At 40.3% G+C, this 17,818-nt stretch overlaps 1 protein-coding gene across 4 annotated transcripts in view; it reads left to right on the top strand.

The window, feature by feature from the left end:
* gse1b (Gse1 coiled-coil protein b) overlaps positions 1–17,818 on the top strand; it is a 240,704-nt gene that overhangs the window by 180,280 nt on the left and 42,606 nt on the right. For all 4 annotated transcript variants that reach the window (XM_079620097.1, XM_079620096.1, XM_079620099.1 and 1 more), the window contains exon 3: positions 16,457–16,654. In XM_079620097.1, coding sequence (XP_079476223.1) covers positions 16,457–16,654 — 198 coding nt within the window. The remainder of the gene's footprint in view (positions 1–16,456; positions 16,655–17,818) is intronic.

Here is a 17,818-nt window from a genome sequence, read left to right on the forward strand (position 1 = left end):
CGTATACTAACGACCTAACTTAAATAACTAACTAAATAACTAAATAAATGTCCTAATCACTAATTCTCTCGCTCTATCACTCGCACAATTATCAACACAGCTCAGCGAGCTTGGGACACGTCTCCCTGTTATGACGTCAAACGATTCGTTTGGGGGGATGGGCAGTTTTAAGTGAGGACTGAAAATAACGAACTTTTTCATCTTATATTCTGCCTTTAGGAATCGAAAAACATACAAAACAATACATCAACTTGTCAAACGTGTATTTCCCCTCACTATTTTGTGTCAATCATAATTAAAAATTTAACCTGACATACACACTTTAATTTATTTTTACACTGAGATTGGTACTGTAGGTCTATTAGTAAAATCTGTTGACTTTAGCCAACTTTGTTGCATTATATGCCAACGGTGACAGTTCAAAATTGGGAAAAAGCACTTTTGCTTTTTTTAGAAAAAAATTAGATACATTTCTGATTCCAACATAATTTGCCCTTCAGATATTCCTCTTTAAAAGGAAAAAGTATCAGCTGTATGAAAAGTGACACACATTAGTTTTTTGACCTATGAAAATGTGTACAATTTACCAATTTACTCAAGGAGCCACATTAAGATCTCCATATCTCTGGGACTGAACCATCGAGGGCCTTTAAAATTAAGATATTAAAATAAATGGTTGGTTTACACTTTATTTTAAGGTGTCATTGTTACAGTGTAGTTATATATTGAGTAATATTAAGCAACATGTTCTTACTAGGGTTAGGGTAGGAATAGTATTTGGTTGAGGGTTAGTTGCATGTAATTATGCATCATTTACAGCTATTACTATGATAAGTGCATGTAACATATGTAACAAGGACACTGTAAAATAAAGTGTTACCAATGTTTGTTAAGAACCAGAATCTAAAAGCATATTGAAATACCTTTAATACTTCTTGAGTTACAGGCATGCAAACTTAAGGCAAAAATAAGCATATAATGCATCAAAACATATTTTACTAATAGACCTACCAATCTTTGTGATAACAAAATAATGATGCTGTCGTCTTTCTAAAGTTATTTTACCCCCCTGTAATTTGGCTCCAAATCTCATGTGAAAACTGTTTTGACCCCCCTCTACAAAATGGATTCCTCAGTAAATGTACATCCACAACATTTTATATTTTGGGTTTCATCTCGATATATGTTTGTCTTTCTACAGAATTTTTTTTTAACAAAATCAAAAATGTGAGCCAGGGAAGTGTCTGAAATGTGTTTGATTTGACACGGAACGACCCAGATACACTCAACACAGAGGGTCTAGTGATCAGGACAGGAGAGTGCTCTGTTATGACAAGAGTAAGGGTGTCTCTTAGACGTTCCTCTGGCTCAGATCCCAGGGAAGTGCCGGTCAAGTTGCTTGAGAAGTGGGTGGCTCTCTGGAATGTCACAGTGAGAGACAGCCTCGCATTTCCTCTCTCTAATCCACTTACAAAAAGAAGAAAAGGTTCTTGGGCATGGCCCCATCAGAAATGCAAAAGCACAAACTATAATGTTCAAATTGTAATTATTCTTCTAGTTCTGATACTGCTCTGATACCTTCAGGACACCACAGAAGTAAACGTGTTGTCTCACTTTAATGTAGCCTACATAGCGATGCATATTGCTATGAATACACCAAGCAGTAGCTAAAAGCTGAGGTCTAAATGTGATTCAAAGCAGGTATCGGCCCTGCTAAAAAAAAAAAGACCCAACTTTTGCGGTTTATGCTTGTTAGTTCTGGTTTTAGGCTGATGGACCTATATATCCTGTGTCTTTCTAATGCTGATGTAGCTATAGGTAAGCTTTATTTTAGTCCCAAAGGTTGCTCCAGTTTTATGACATCGCCTATATTGAATGTGTGTCTTTGATATGAGGAAATGTTTGTGCTGAAAATGCTGTAATAATGTCACTGACCGTGTCCCTAAGCATGTTATGAACTCTTATTGTATTGAGAGTCCCTGCATGAGGGAGAGGATGTGCTGCCCTCTGCTGCTCACTTCACCGAATCTCACTTGAAGTCATATTAATTTGAATAGCCCTTTTCACAAGTTTCATAGCAGCTTTACAGGAAGTTATATTGTAACGCACACACACACACACACACACACACACACACACACACACACACACACACACACACACACACACATACACACACACACTCATATATATTAAAATACATTGTAATCATATAGGCCTGCCTACTTATCCACTGTTAAGTGTAATTTTTTTCTTGGGCTCTGTTGTTGATATTTCTCCTTGTGTATAAAGAGAATTTAATTCGCAACACTGCCACTTAATGTGGGGTGCGCCCGGCCCCTGAGAGCAGGTGCTCGTTACCCTCCCCCCTTCTCCTCACTATGCTGAAGTATTATCTCATGAATATCAATTTAGTCACGCTGACGTAGCCTAGTAGCATGCAGTCACGCACCCTACTTGATGTAGGAGGATTGGTTACGTCGCTTCCCTGAGGCGGGAAACTCCTCACGTAGGCCTTGCCCACATCAGACAGGAAGCTCCTCCCCTCACCGGCTCCGCTCGGCTCGGCTCTCCGTCGACGAGTGTGTCAACAATGTACTGCCGAGCGCTGTGATACGATGGATAAACGCGTCTACTTTCCATTTATAAGACGGAAATAGGATTGTACTTTCTTTACAGGTGAGAGGATTGTCTATTTATGTTTTTATTATAGAGCTTTAAAAGAATGATAGTGTAAATAGTGGCTTTATATAGGGGAGAGAGAAGGAACCGTCGCAGTATAAAGAAGAGTCAGCGCTCATCGAGAGCGTGCGTGTGTATTGTGTGCGCGCTTGCGCGCGTGTATGTATTGTTTAATGTGTGTGTGTGCGTGCGTGCGTGTGTGTTTGTTTTCATTTTGCGTAAAAATAAACATTTTATCTTCTCAGTAGGGTCTGACTGGATTTATGATTTCCGAATAAGCATATGTGTTAGAGCAGCGAGTCATAACCAGGGCTGTGTCTCAAAACATAGTCAGCTCCCTATCTAGACAGCAGCCGTTTAGGACGTCATGAGTCAGCGGCTGATGATGCTACTATGATGTCCCAAAATGCAGATTTTTAGATTGAGAAATCATTGGGCTTTGAAACATAGCCACATATTCTGCTTGCTGTTCTTACAGTTAAAATTAACAAAATGCTTATTAAGGCACATTACGCATTCATAACGTGAAGTGTCTAATGAAACAACTTTGTTTGTTTCAAAAAATGTTTTGTTTACTATCTATCTGTCTGTCTAAATGTGGCCTATAGTAACCATAGGTCCATACATGTATTGATGGATGGGATTTTGGCTCATGTGTCATGAATGTTCATATCCAGACTGACAGATAAGTCATAATAATGTACTGAATTCATGCAGGAATTGTGTGTTGGAGATGTCTGTAGTATGACATAGTTTAGACACTCTTCCATGGTCATATCCAGATAGCAACAGAGTCTGGGCCAAATCTGGCTTACATTTGGCACTTCTGGCTTGATTCTGGCGTTGTCTTGTGTCAAACAGCATTAGGCTAAGGTCTGGTGTGAGGCACAGCTGTGTTATTGAGTTCATTCATTTACATATCGTAACATAATATAACCTTCCTGAAAAGCATCCTGGTCGCTTAATCTGCTTTCTTTAGCGTTCTCCTACTGTCGTTTACATAAAGGGCTACCGGAATATTTTCAGCAGTACATAACTGGTAAATTATGCTTAGTTATTTGTTTGATTGTGGAAAACAGAGCCTCTTCTGATTTGATTTGTTCCCTGCTTCTAATGACTAATAAATATTGTGTTTTGTCGTAACGCTGCTCTTAACTTTTTGAACACGATGACAGATTGTCGGCAGTAAAAGGCAGCTGTGGATCTTGTAAAAGTAATTAAGCTCACCGCTGTAATCTCTGGTGTTTACATTCAGGGCCTAAAGAAAAAGGCTGACCCAGTTTTGCATGTCCTCATCACGACCAAATCCTTGAAAAGACTTCCAGTGGAGCGGTCGCTAACACACCCCTTGCGTTTGCATGTGTTTCCATAGCCCTGTGCTGGAGGAGGCACGGCACATTTGCCTTCTCTGAACTCACATTTGACTATCTCCCAAAGCCGTGACCTTACTCTGATGGCAGTGGGAAAGGACACAGAACAGCGTTTCGGAGCCGCTCTCTCAAAGAGATGTTTGCCAGAATTGCAGGCGGATTTGAAAATAATGAGGGTGTTTTCCTGCCAAGGGTTTTTTTCTTCTTATGGACAACAGATTTTCTGAAAAAATTTGGGTATTCTCTTCGGGTGCTCTCGTGGGGGTCCTCGCGCTTGCCGATGGACGCTCTTGTTGAGAAGGATCAACAGGAAGTGGCAGAGCAGCTGTGTCAACATGTCGTATAGCACCTGTCTGCTGTGGGCCGTTGCAGAGGGCAAACCCCCGCTGAAAAGCTCACAGGCACCCCCTGCTGCCCTCTCGAACCCTCGTCCCCTCCCTCTTACTCCTTCATTCATGCATGCAGTGCTTAGCCTTTATCCTCATGGAACCAAACAAGCATTCTCACCCGTAGCCGGAGATCTTTGAGCACACTCCATGTCTGTGCAGGTTGCGATTTGTCAATGGCCGATACAGTATCTGGAAAATGGGATCTCTAGCTATATAATGGCCATTCATTTTAGCAGTTGAGACATTCTCCTATTGAGCTTATTTTATATCACGGAAGTAAGCTAATTTCTGTGAATGTCCAATAGGTAAATATGTAGAAGAATGACAAAGTGCAGTGTCTGGTAAAATGCTATACCAAAGTATGTATGATTACGGTGAAAATAATATGATAACAAAAACCAGTTTGCAATATCAAGCAGCTTAACGGACTGTTTTTGTACAGCTCAAGTAAGTGGAAACGCATGAGACCAGAAGCCCCGCACATTCAAGTTGTCTAGTCCTGCTCCTGTAGGGCCAGCTTCTCCAACACACCTGCCTAGTCATCCTGAAGACTTTGGCTATGTGGAAATCACCCCCTATACCCTCATTCACTATTCCCTACATTACCCAACTAATGTAGTCCATTTGAAGAAGTGGATGAAAACAAATGAGTAAGTGAACTCGGACTCGGAGTGTGCTGGAAGGGCTGCCGCTTTTACGTAGTTTGTGCCTGCTGTTTAATAATCATTTTAAAACTTAGCATGATGAAAAGATTTATCTTGAACTCTGTAATGGAAACTATAATGTATGAACCTTAATTAATCAATATAATAATCCATTAAAAAGGAATTTATACGCTGTAGCCACATTGGACCAACGGTTTGGAAAGTGGATGGATGGATGATTCAAATCAATTGCAGGCAGCCTTTTCTGGTCAGACACAGGAATTCATTCGACACGCGACTCTTATGGTGTTCTCTAGCTGTTGAGTGTACATCGGTTGCACACTTGTTATAGCGGTGCATTGTGGGAGTGAATTAGTGCAGTCAATAACATCCACTGTTGTTTCAGGCACCATTACAAATGGCTGTACCCTCAAATAGTGCCCTTTTTAAGGGGATAGGGGGCGAATTCGGACACAGCCCTTGATTTTCTGGTCCAGTTTAATTGGGGTTGGAGCTAAACTGTGGTGGAAGGTGGCCCTCCGAGAGCAGAATTGAACACCCCTGGTTTACACCCTTAAATTAAACATAATTCACACTATATTAACTCAAAATGTACAAAAAAAATGTTTGTATGCATATCATTAACAACAATGTTAAAGAGCTTACCGTAATATCATTTAGCATTATTGGATACAATGGTATGCGAGCAATGAGCTTTCTGTGGAAATGTTGTTTTGTATATTTCACACCTCTAGCCCTGCTGTCTTTTGTAAACCGTGAGGCACTTTCAGTATACTTCTGACAGACTTCCTCTTTTCTTCTCTGTGTTTGCGTTTGATGTTCTGTGATGAGTCTCAACAGATCTCTACAGTAATCGCATGGACTTTATCAGATGCAACGTGTTTTGCTTTCACTCATCCAACCATTAAATGTCAGCTGTTATATGAACAGCACAGATGATAAGTAAACTAGAGGCATAACCGCGTGCTTTCATTAGCACCTGCTTTCATATTCTCTAATGTCAATGAGTAAACAACACGAGAAGGAAGTTATTGTAACTGAAAGCTTTTTTATATGGTTATGTTTCTATTTTCACACTGTCCTCCAGTGTTTCACCTTTATGTGATAGCGCCCTCTGGGGGCTGTATTTGACAACACTGAGCACACACTTATTTTGTCGTTTTGTGCGGCTGTACCAAACCACATAGTGTAAGTATTCTAGAAACCAGCTAAGTGAGCACTTCCTGTGTGCAAGCTGTAGCTACAAGGCAGTCACACAACAGACCACACACGCACAGAAGCAACCGTCAGTTACATATCGTTCAATCTTGTGACGACCTCAGCTCACAGAGAGAGTCTGCTCTGATTTGCCTATCCGCCCTAGTCAAACACAGCCCTGGCTCTGCATATGCAAATGCACAGGCATGCTGGGTAATGTGCAGGGCAGGCAGTGACGGGCGTCCCCGACTCACAGCTGTTATCTGATGTTATCTTTGACACCAGATCGGCCTCGACATGTTGCAGCATTCAGCGTCCGTGACCTGGAAACCAGACCTTTCAACTGTCAGCACCTTCGTATCAGACGCAGCAGCGTCTGTTCTGTGTAAAACATGCCAGAGAAATCGTGTTTTCAAGAGGGAATTTGATACGGTGTAATGCAACAGTAAACAGGAGCTTATTGCTTTAAAGACAACATAATACAGCGTTTAACGGCTCAATTTGATAGAGTATTAAGATGGATATAATGTAGAGCGGGACTTGATTTTAAATAGTTTGGGTCACATGTGTCAGGCTGTGGAATCATTTGTTAATAATCTGCTATTTCTTCACTCATTACATCAGCAGAAAAGAAAAGTGATTTCTGAGGCAGAGTAGTATGCCTGGATACTCATCTCAACGTTTATCTATGTAAAGGACTTTCCTACAATATTTTTTTTCAGTCAGAGGTTCATCATTTCAACCAAACTGTCTCAATGGAAACTGTAAAACAGTAAAATTCTAGAATTTTTTTTAGAATTGAAGGATACTTCCTCTTTGAGGGATGGCACAAACAACTTTACAAATAACAAATAACATGTAAAATTTTTGCTACAGAAGTTTAACAGAGTTGTTGAAAGCCTCTGCTTTTACAAGTCAGAAAACAAGTAATGGCCGTGAAACTAGACGTGATATAGTTTTCAGGGAAGTTGAATGGCTAAATAAATGCTCTTTAAAATCATTGTGTTGTTTGGCATGACTGACGACGCCTAATATCATGCACTCACCAAAATCATTGTGAGTGTTGGATATCGCATGAATAGGAAGAGATATTGTTCAGTTGTTTGATTGTGGGGTCTTTTGGTTGTCATGAGTTTTAGGGGGCGCTGGATGGAAAGCTCAGTGGATTTGAGCTATTGTGTGTGTGACGTGAGCAATACAGCAGCAGTTTTGGCCCCAGACGTGAACGTTGAGAGCAGTGTGTGACAGTAGCTGCTGTAATCCCTCTGGTGGCGATAAGACATGGCTAAACAAACGCAGCGTGAGCAGCACTGAAGCTGGAGATAAGACACACACTTGTCCAGACCGTGCCTTATCGGCCCGCAGTTCATACGGCATAGTGCGCTCACTCGGTGTTTGTTGTCCAGGTCTACGGCCGGCTTGTCTTGGTGTGTAAGTGTGTTGGAGGGCTTGAGCGTCTGGGAGGCGGGGTGTAAACAGCGGGGCAGTTTGCAGGAGTTTAACGTCACCATATCACTTACAGCTCAGTCCCAGTAATGCCCACACTGGTCTACTGTCCTCAGCTGACAGGAAACCCTTAGGGGCAGCAACAGTGGTGGCCCACAATCCTCTACACCCACACAATACACAAAAAGGCAGCATTCTTCACTCCCCGCTGTGTTCGCACACTGTTGTTCTGCTATTGCTGTCTTCAATAGGCTGTGTGCATGATACACACACACACACACACACACACACACACACACACACACACACACACACACACACACACACACAGGAGAAAGGCTTCATTATGAAGCACCTGGAAGTGCCACAGCTGCCAGATCAGCTGAATGTCATATGGTGTGTGTGTGTGTGTGTGTGTGTGTGTGTGTGTGTGTGTGTGTGTGTGTGTGTGTGTGTGTGTGTGTGTGTGTGTGTGTGTGTGTGTGTGTGTTTAAAGCAGCACGGCTGAAGTAGCTCATATATTTCTCCCTCTCCAGCAGTATCAGTCACATATCTGGTGATTCCAGAAAGCACAAGTGACCTTTCTGAATTGTCACAATACCCATAATTCAATTAAACTCTCATTCTCTTTATCATAATGTCTCTCCTATTTGATAACTGGACAAACTAGCACAGGAGAACTAGGATATTTTACAATTTCTGCAAGCAAAGTACTCGTAACAAAGTGCGTACAACAATGTAGTATCATGCACATGTTATTGTAGTCCAAAGTCTTTGTATAACATGCATCAGGGGGTCCGTGCTCTGTCTCTTAATCCACCAAGAGGTCCTAGGCCTGAAAAAGAGACCGCTGCACTAGCAGGTCTTTCCTCTGTTTGTAAAAGGTGAATGTGGTGAAATGATCATGTGTGAGTCAGTATATGAGCAGACCACTGCTATGTGCGTGTAATAAAGATGAGTCTGTGTGCAGTTGCAGATAGGGCTCTGTGGAAGGGGAGTGTTGTGTTGATTTTGTGAAGACTGCTGTTTCCCTTTTGAGCGAGTGTGTGTCTGGTTCTGTGTGCCATCTCATCTATTCAGACTGCAGTGATAAAACCAGTCATTCAGGGTCAAGCATGTGTTTGTATGTCTGTTTGTATATCCTACACACTCTCCCCGAAGGCCATGTTAGTCTGAGTCACACACACACACACACACACACACACACACACACACACACACACACACACACACACACACACACACACACACACACACACACACACACGGGTAATTCCAGATGAATGACAGTAGATAGCTCCGTCCTGCAGATCTGGACTGCTTTAATGAGCTGATAGGCAAATCCGTTGCTGGTTAAAGATTAAATGCTCTCCAGGGCAGCACACCTCTTATCTCAGCAGTGGGCCGCAGCATAGCGGAGCCACCGGGATTATTGCCTCTGTGTGTGTTTACGCATGGTCGGGTCAGATGTGGGCTGCTCACTCATCCCTTGTGTGCTTTGTTATGCTGTGGCCTGTGATTGTGTCTAAAAGGCAGCGGGTCTACAGAGTTTTACTGTGAACAGCTGATCAGCACATGAGTATAGATTAGTAAACACTAACATAAGAACAAATTATAGTATACACTTTCCTGATTCAGTAGAGTTGGGAACAACACGAGCATTCAAAAGCTGGCTTGCGTTTTCTGTAAATCTCCAGTATCTGATGAACAGTGAATGAGGTGTACAATCTAAATTTATAGGGGTCCTCCGATCATGATTTTTGCAACCGATACCGACTACCGATTTCTTGTCATCATTATGATCCAATCTTTCAAGCTTTATATAAGTGATATGTAAGCTTTCTATTGACTTCCACTTTTAACAGCTTACAACCCTGAAGGCAATTTTAACGATTTCACATCTAAGTGGCATACTTGATATGGAAGCTTATGGGTAGCAATATTCAATTTGAAATGTAAAATGCAAAATGACAATGCATTTCTGGTTTTAAATTTACATTTTCCATACCATATGTGCAACATTTAGAGCAAAATGATAATTGAAATTCAATAAAAGAATTTGCATTTGCTATTTCCTACACTAGTTTTAACATTTAAACCGTTTTATAAGTTGCAAAATGAAAATGCATTAGGGGAAAGTGGGGTGAGTTGTGCCAGTTTTTACTCAAAGTGACTTTAAAGTGAGGCCGTGACAGTAATGCCTTCAACTTAAGGATGTACAGGATGTGGTGCATCCCAGAGAACAATAACTTTGGATCTGAAATAAATTGTTTCAGAAATATAGCTTTTGGGAAAAAAGTGGTCTCGTGACACAACTTGCCCTGGTGTGGGGTAAGTTGTGCCTTTGGGGGAATATGTTGGGGGTAAATTGTGCCAGTGATTTCTGAAGTAAAACAGAACATTTTAATGTTATGAACTGTAATGCTATATGAAAGCAAGACAAATTCAATACAAAATTACTCATTTAAGGTTTATTTAGATATTGTCACTATTAAACTGTCATATTTTGTCGTTTTTGGGGAAACACAAAAAACTTAAATACAATATATGATATTTGTGAATAATTTCAGGCAAAAAGCCTTTGGCAATAGATGCCTGTTGACATACATAGAACGCTGTCTGTCAATTATGTAACATAAAAGAATAAAGTGACTAGTGACTAATTTCTAAACATCCTATTGTGGCTTAGGCCACTTAAAACCTTAATAAAACTTCTCTTTAATAACATCAAAACTGAAATCAGTGTTAGCTAAATGAAACAAAGGGCAGGTAGGCCTAAGTCAAACACTGATGAGGCATGCCCATCTCCTCACTTCTCCAGATTATCCACTGTGAGTATGTAGGTCTAGGTGATCTGGATGTGTCAATGCTGCAGAGGAATATAAACTTCCGGCTGTACCACCAAGTTTTTGGGGTGTGGGTAGTTTCTTGAGCACATCACCTCTAGGGATGACTCCTTCATCATTTTTAAATGTAAGAGTACAATTACAATTAATAATATGTTGAAAATAATCATAAGTGGCCATATATAAGTGTAATCATATATAGTCAATGACCCACAAGTTTGAAAAATTAGCATGGTCCAGCAGTTAAGAGCTAACATCATGCTAACTCTATAGACTCAACACAACAAATGGCACAAATCACCCCACTCTCATAAATTATTAGATATGTTTAATATGTCTAAGCTAAAATTGTAGCAAAATTATCATTTAAATGTTATTTTTCTTAATTGCATTTACACTCACAGTTAAGACACTTGCGATTGCATTTTCATTAAATGTCCCACAATGAATATAGCTAAATTCAATGTGGAATTGAAAATGCAATCCGAGCCCGTCCCCGCCCTGTCAATCATTGCATCAAGGCATGGCCAGTTGGAAACATGGCGGCAGCAGAGCTGTTAAGAGTGAGGCTTTACTGGCAGATGAAGTGGAGCAAGAACAGAGAAATGTCAGTGTTCCTGAAGATTATGCGCATCCATCAGTGATATGACCAGTTCGTTGTTAGAACCATAGATATTTATGTTTAGAAAGTCTCGCAGAGAACGCGCCTGGTGCTCGTGCACGCGAGTGATTTACAACAGACAAGCTGTCCGAGATTATTGCTTGCTCTGTCAGTATGGTTGTATTTCTTTCTTCTCTTTTTACCATTCTGTTTGTTGTTTATGCATCAATTATATTAATAAAAACGATGTGTAGTATGCAATTAGTGTTATTAATAATAATAATAATTTCTATTCCCAAAAATAACTCTGATGTTTAACCCCCTTTCACACCCTAGACATTTTTTATTTATGAACATTTTAATAAAAATTTTACAGCTACTAATGTTTTTAAACATTGTATAAAAGTTATCATGCCACAAAACTCCCGTTCCTCAACATCCCAAAGATGCTCCATTGGATTGAGATCTGGTGAGGTCAGTTGAGTTTAGTGAACTCACTGCCCTGTTTGAGATGATATGAGCTTTGTGACATGTGCGTTATCCTGCTGGAAGTAGCCATCAGAAGATGGTACATTGTGGTCATAAAAGGATGGACATGGTCAGCAACAACACTCAGGTAGGCTGTAGTGTTTAATCGATGCTCAGTTGCTACTTGTACTTGTACTTGTTGGTACTTGTACCACTAGGCTATCACACCACCAGGACCTGTTCACATCAGACCAAAGTGCTTTCTTAGATTTGAAAGATGGGTTTAGACATCAACAGATTTTATTTTTGGGAACATACATACATTTGAATGATCATTTTGCATCAAACGTTGCACATATGGTATGGAAAATACATTCGAGACGGAGGTAATCCCACCGCTCAAACCACATCAGGAGGTGGTCTGGGCCGCTTTCCAGACGAAACTGGACAAGTGTAATTGCATCTGGTTGTTGAAACCACATATGTACATTTTACATCTCCCAACAATGCGAAAAAAAAGAAAAAAAAGGTGTGAGAGCGTGTTATAGGCTATATGTCATGTTATAGCCAGATATGACGGCGCTACTGCAACACGCATCACTGCAGATGAGCATCTATTCATCAAGCCGACGTGCAAACTATTGCAAATCAAAGTCAAAGTAAGTGATAGCAGATATCACACAATCATCTTCATTAAATGTAAAGAAGCAAAATGATTTTACCAGTTGTCCTATTGCGGTCTTTGATTTGATCATATTAGCGGATGATCAATGAAATGCAGCTCATGTGTGTTGCTTTCGGTGACGTGAACTCCTTTACATAGGAGTTCTGGAATGGAAGATCGGATTTATATCCGTTTTACAAAAACACATTAATGTGACCAGGTGTAAATGGAATCATTTTGAGAAATCGGATAGCTATCTGATCAGTAAAAAACATTAAGTGACGTAAACAGGCCCTTAGTGACTACAGATTGTCATAGAATGTGATTATCAATACCAATCTGTGGCCGATGTATCGCAGCATAGCCTATGTCTGTCATATCAGCAGAAAACTGGCAAACCATAACATCTTTATTTATTTATTCATTTAATTTTGTCAGAACTGTTTTGAAAGCTCAAAACAAGAAGTAACCAGTAAAAAAAAAAAACCAAGGATGAGGGACTGTCAGCATTAAAGTCACCATGAAATGGAAGTTACAATAGTCTTTTTCTTCCCTTTTGCAACATTTATCTGAGCTTAACAGCCTCTCAAACAAGAACGAAAGGTAGACAGGACTTGATTTTGTCCATCGGGAATTGGTTGTATCATTGTCATTTGCTATTGCTGCAAAGCTACAGGTAGAAGAGAAGAGATGTTGTTGCTGAAAGGAGAGAAAGTTATTTTAATTGCAGTTCTTTTACAGTCGCTAGGACACATTTCTCAATATTTAGGTCACTTTTTCAAAACTCTTCACACAGTGAGCACAACAGAAGTATATGTGGGCTCAACTGTTGATTCTTGTATTTTGGAATTACTTTTTTTTTTAAAAGACAAAATAAATTGAAGCATACGGCATCATGTCTGATTCATTCCAGTAACATATTGCAGTGAATTCTATACGCAGTAGAGAGATGTCCTTGTTTTACAGAAGAAAACATTGTATAAAGTTAACATTGTTAGTGTTTTTTAGGTCAATGTTTTGTGGGTGACAACGTGTGTTTGTTGGCTGTCAACATTTGCTAGTGTTATGGAAGAATGTGTTGATTTGAGACAGTATGTAATTATTTGGTAGTTTTAGTGCATTTTAAATGTGAAATGAACTGCGGTGCCGAGGTGAAAGTTGGTTAGGAGAACTGTGGGTTTTGAAAAAGTGACCTAAGTATTGAGAAATGTGTCCTAGCGACTGTATAAAACGGTAAAGATTAAAAGGGCACATGATTAAAAAAGATTTGCATGGATAAATAATTGATAGTAAATACTGCAATATTCTATAAAAAAAAAGTGCCACTTTTGATTTCATGGTAACTTTAAAGGTTGATGTTTTGTAATATCGCATGTATAGGGCCATATGATTTCAGCAATGCGTAGACAGAATCCAGTCATAAAAATGGAATTTACAGTTTAACTGTAAGTCAAGGAATTTGGCAATTTGTCTAGTATATAGTCAAGAACCTGATCCTCTGGGTTTTTTCTCACATTTGTCTAACAATTTTAGCAACTTTATCTCCAGAGGTCACTTCACAAGCATTTCACCATTTCAAAATCTTGTCATATCATTTTGCATGCAAGGGCTCAGCAATAAGAACCGTCCAATGCATCTGTCACTAGTCATTGTTTTGTGCATTCATTTAATTTATATCACGAATCCAAAAATTATAGCAGACAACACAGAATTTGTGTGTGTGTGTGTGTGTGTGTGTGTGTGTGTGTGTGTGTGTGTGTGTCTCCTTCACATTCTGTCTTCACATTTATCTCTCTGTGAGAAAGCTGTGAGCATCGACAGGAGGAAAGAGAACTGAGTCATTGTGGCCTGCGGTGATGACTTCTAGTCCTCTGGTTAACCCTTCACTTCCTGTTTTAGTTTTTGCAGGTTGAAAGTAAATAATTTGTACAATTTAAATGAATCCATCATATTCCTGCATCTCTGGGCTTATCGTGGCTGATCATGAAGTTCTCATCACACAAATCACCAGTGAAAATTATGGTCAGGCCAACCGACATGAATAAAAGTGTATCATAGTTCTAGGTAGCGTGTGTGTGTGTGTGTGTGTGTGTGTGTGTGTGTGTGTGTGTGTGTGTGTGTGTGTGTGTGTGTGTGTTTGTGTGGCAGTGTTGATTCTGAACATTGCTTGATTCTGGTTTGTTGACACACTTTTCAAAGGATAATGATTGAATGCGCACAGATATGAATTAGTTTCAGGTTTGTTGGTTGTGCTATAATTGTTTGTGCTTGGACTATTTCCAAACAATATTCTTATTCAGTTGCACAATGTGCTTTCTGTATGTTAGAGCTTCCTAGGGACAAAAACGTAGCGATAACTATGATATTATGAATATCATAATACCATAAATTATGGGTTAATTACTATTTTCTTCTTCCTATATGACACAAGTTTTCAAAACCAGCGTGAGGAGGCCCAAGCATTTTTTTGCTACGGCTTGCTGCGATAAAAAGTCTTGCTCAGTGTGAACTGATCATTAGTGCTTGTTCTCATCTGCTTTGCAGTTTATGTAGGAGGTGGAGCACAGATGTGCCTTTTGAAAGAACGAGACGCAGGGGGAAGGAGATTGCTGCAATAGAAGAGCACGTCTGAGCATGCCACCACCTCTGGATCAGGATTTTCCTCAACACACACACACAGAGAGAGAGAGAGAGAGAGACAGGGAGCTACCTCTGTCTCTCTTTCTCTTTTATCTCAGAAGGGCAGAGGAATTATGGGTGGAGAGTAGGGTCATGTGACATTGCAGCAGCTGCTACACTGAACATTTGACTTGACGAAAAGGGATTGTGTGTGTGTTGCTTTGTTAGATAAGCTCCGAACAGTCTCTGAAGAGCGACAGTTTGTGAACTGTACACAGAAGTAAACTTGAGACAGACTGGCTATGTGCTTGTGTGTGTGTGATGTTAATGTAAAGGTGTTGTGATTGTTCTCAGCGCTTGTGTGTTTGTGACTCCCTCCCATTATGCATCAGTGAGCTGGAATGTGAACACAGTAGCGCTTTACATCTGCGTTGTGTGTGATGGATCAGTGTTTCAGTGCTGCTGCTGCTGTTGTTGTTTTTCATTATTAATTGCCTTGAGCGGTTCGTGTGGAGTGCAGTGGGTGAGCAGGTCTTCAGAGAGCTCTTCTGTCTGTCTGTCTGTCTGTCTGTCTGTCTGTCTGTCTGTCTGTCTGTCTGTCTGTCTGTCTCTCGTTTTACTGTAATGGCGGTGGATTTGTGATCGGCTCTAAGAACCAGCCCATGTTTCCACTGCCATGAAAGCAAAACAGTGACACTGACTGCATTACTACTTTTGTTCATTTTATTTTTTGTTTAACTCTAATTTTATAATATCTACAGCTGATGCTGGCATTTCTTTGATTTTGTGTGTGTGTGTGGAGCATCACTCACTGAAAACACAACATTAAGTATACTTTAGCTTGTGTTGTAGATAGAAGAACTGCTCATTCTCTCTGAACGTATGCAGAAGATTTGAGTAAATTGCTGCATTTTGCATTCATTGTGCAGTCTTACTTTTGATTCATTTTAAGCAAAATATTTCAGATTTAATTTTACAGTTAATTCCTGTAAAATACATCTGATTGCAGTCAGGTGACCCGATACCAGCCTAATTATTCAGAGCTTTCATGATGCCTGGCCAGAACAGGGCCTGCTTGTGCACAGGTACGTCAGTGAGAAAGCTCTGGTTCTCTCTCTGTGCCACATGCTCGATCTGATGATAATAAACCTTAGTTTTTCCAGGCCAATTGTTCCTCTATTCTTAGTCCGGATATTTTATTTTATTTTTATTCTTTGTTTAATCAGTATAGTGAGGTATAGGCTAGCATTTTTAATCTGTTGGTGATGTGGTGCATTTTGCTACAGACTCTGAGAATGTGTGTGAATCCTCACAGACAAACAGCCTGTGACCTTGGGCATAACCTTTGACCTCTTCTCCTTCACCTCTGTCCTGCAGCTGTTGAGGACAGACAGTGTTTTTTTGTGTCAGGCTGTTAACGTCCTCCATGAGTCAACCTGTCAGTGTGAGGTCCATGTATTTCCTGTTTATTGCTCCTAATATCTCACTCCACTTCTCTATCCCTCTCAGGCATGAGCCATGAGCCAAAGTCACCATCGTTAGGCATGATTTCCACTGCGACCCGCACCACGGCGACCGTCAGTCCCCTCACCCCGTCTCCCCTCAACGGTTCTATTGTGCCCAATGGCAGTCCTGCGTCTCAATCCGCCCACTCGGGATTCGCCGCCGCCCTCCGCAAGCTGGCTAAGCAGGCAGAGGAACCCCGAGGTAAGCCGTGACCCCCTGACTTTTGATCCTTGACCTATGTGTCAGTGCTCTAAGGACTCAGATGCACTCTGGGTGCCGTCTCTTTATTGCTATGATAATTTCCCTTTAGTGGAATTCAAACTGGAATGAATCAAGTTTGCTTCTCCTACAAGTCCTGGTCATGGGTTTTTCCTGGGTCAAAAATGGTCTTCGCTGGTGGCGGACGAACACGGCCATCCACACACACAGTGCAAAGTGCTCTACCCTAGGGGTGTGCAATAAGTCTACGATAATATTGTAATTGTTGTTTTAACAATCTCACTTTGCAAAACCAAACAAAAACACGCCTAGAGAGTGCATACTCTGCGTGATGTAGCCTCTTCAGTCAGGGTTAGACTACTGCGTGTGCGCATTTAGAGTGTACGCTCTTACTGTGCAATATACTGTACTCTATTCAAATGTACTAAAGAAAAAAGCCCCTGTATGAGTATTTGTCTTTTAGGCTATATTTATATTGTATGGTATAGTTAAGCAATCACGCAAAGAGTGTCATTCTTTTTCCAAACATTAGCACAATTGCAAATGCGATATTGATTTTATACAACAGTTTAATAAACAATTAAGGGACTTACATTTTAGACACTGTTGCTGGCGAAAATAGTTCGAAACAAAGCCATAGCAGAACTTTTTTGCATCTGAGCAACACACAGCGGTGCTTTGTTACTGAATGAATCGGTCCATTTGAATGAATCGGTTAAATTAATGACACAATGATTCGCTCATTAACGGTGACTTGCCGTCACCTGATGGTTTTAGTTTCATGCATCTTTTCAATTTTAAAATAATTTCAGATATCATCGATGTTTTATTTTTAAAACATCAAAACATTACTCGTGCATTTGTAACGGCAGGTTAAATGCATTTATGTCACCTCTGAGTTGCATTAATCAGTCTGTGTAAATACTTTTCAATTTGGGCTATGCCGGTAATCCTGACAACCACGGTGGCTGAGAAGCTTTGAATTCTATTTTGCGATTTGGTCATCCGATTTTCCACAATTTTTACTTGTACTAATTACTTTTAATCCAAATCTTCACTCACATTTTAAAGTCCCCCTGTAGTCAATAATTGTATCCCTTAAAAACTCACCTTTGATCACCAAAATTACATATTTAAACTTTTTTT

The sequence above is a fragment of the Phoxinus phoxinus genome (assembly GCF_949152265.1).
Source record: "Phoxinus phoxinus genome assembly, chromosome: 8".
NCBI lineage: Eukaryota > Metazoa > Chordata > Actinopteri > Cypriniformes > Leuciscidae > Phoxinus > Phoxinus phoxinus.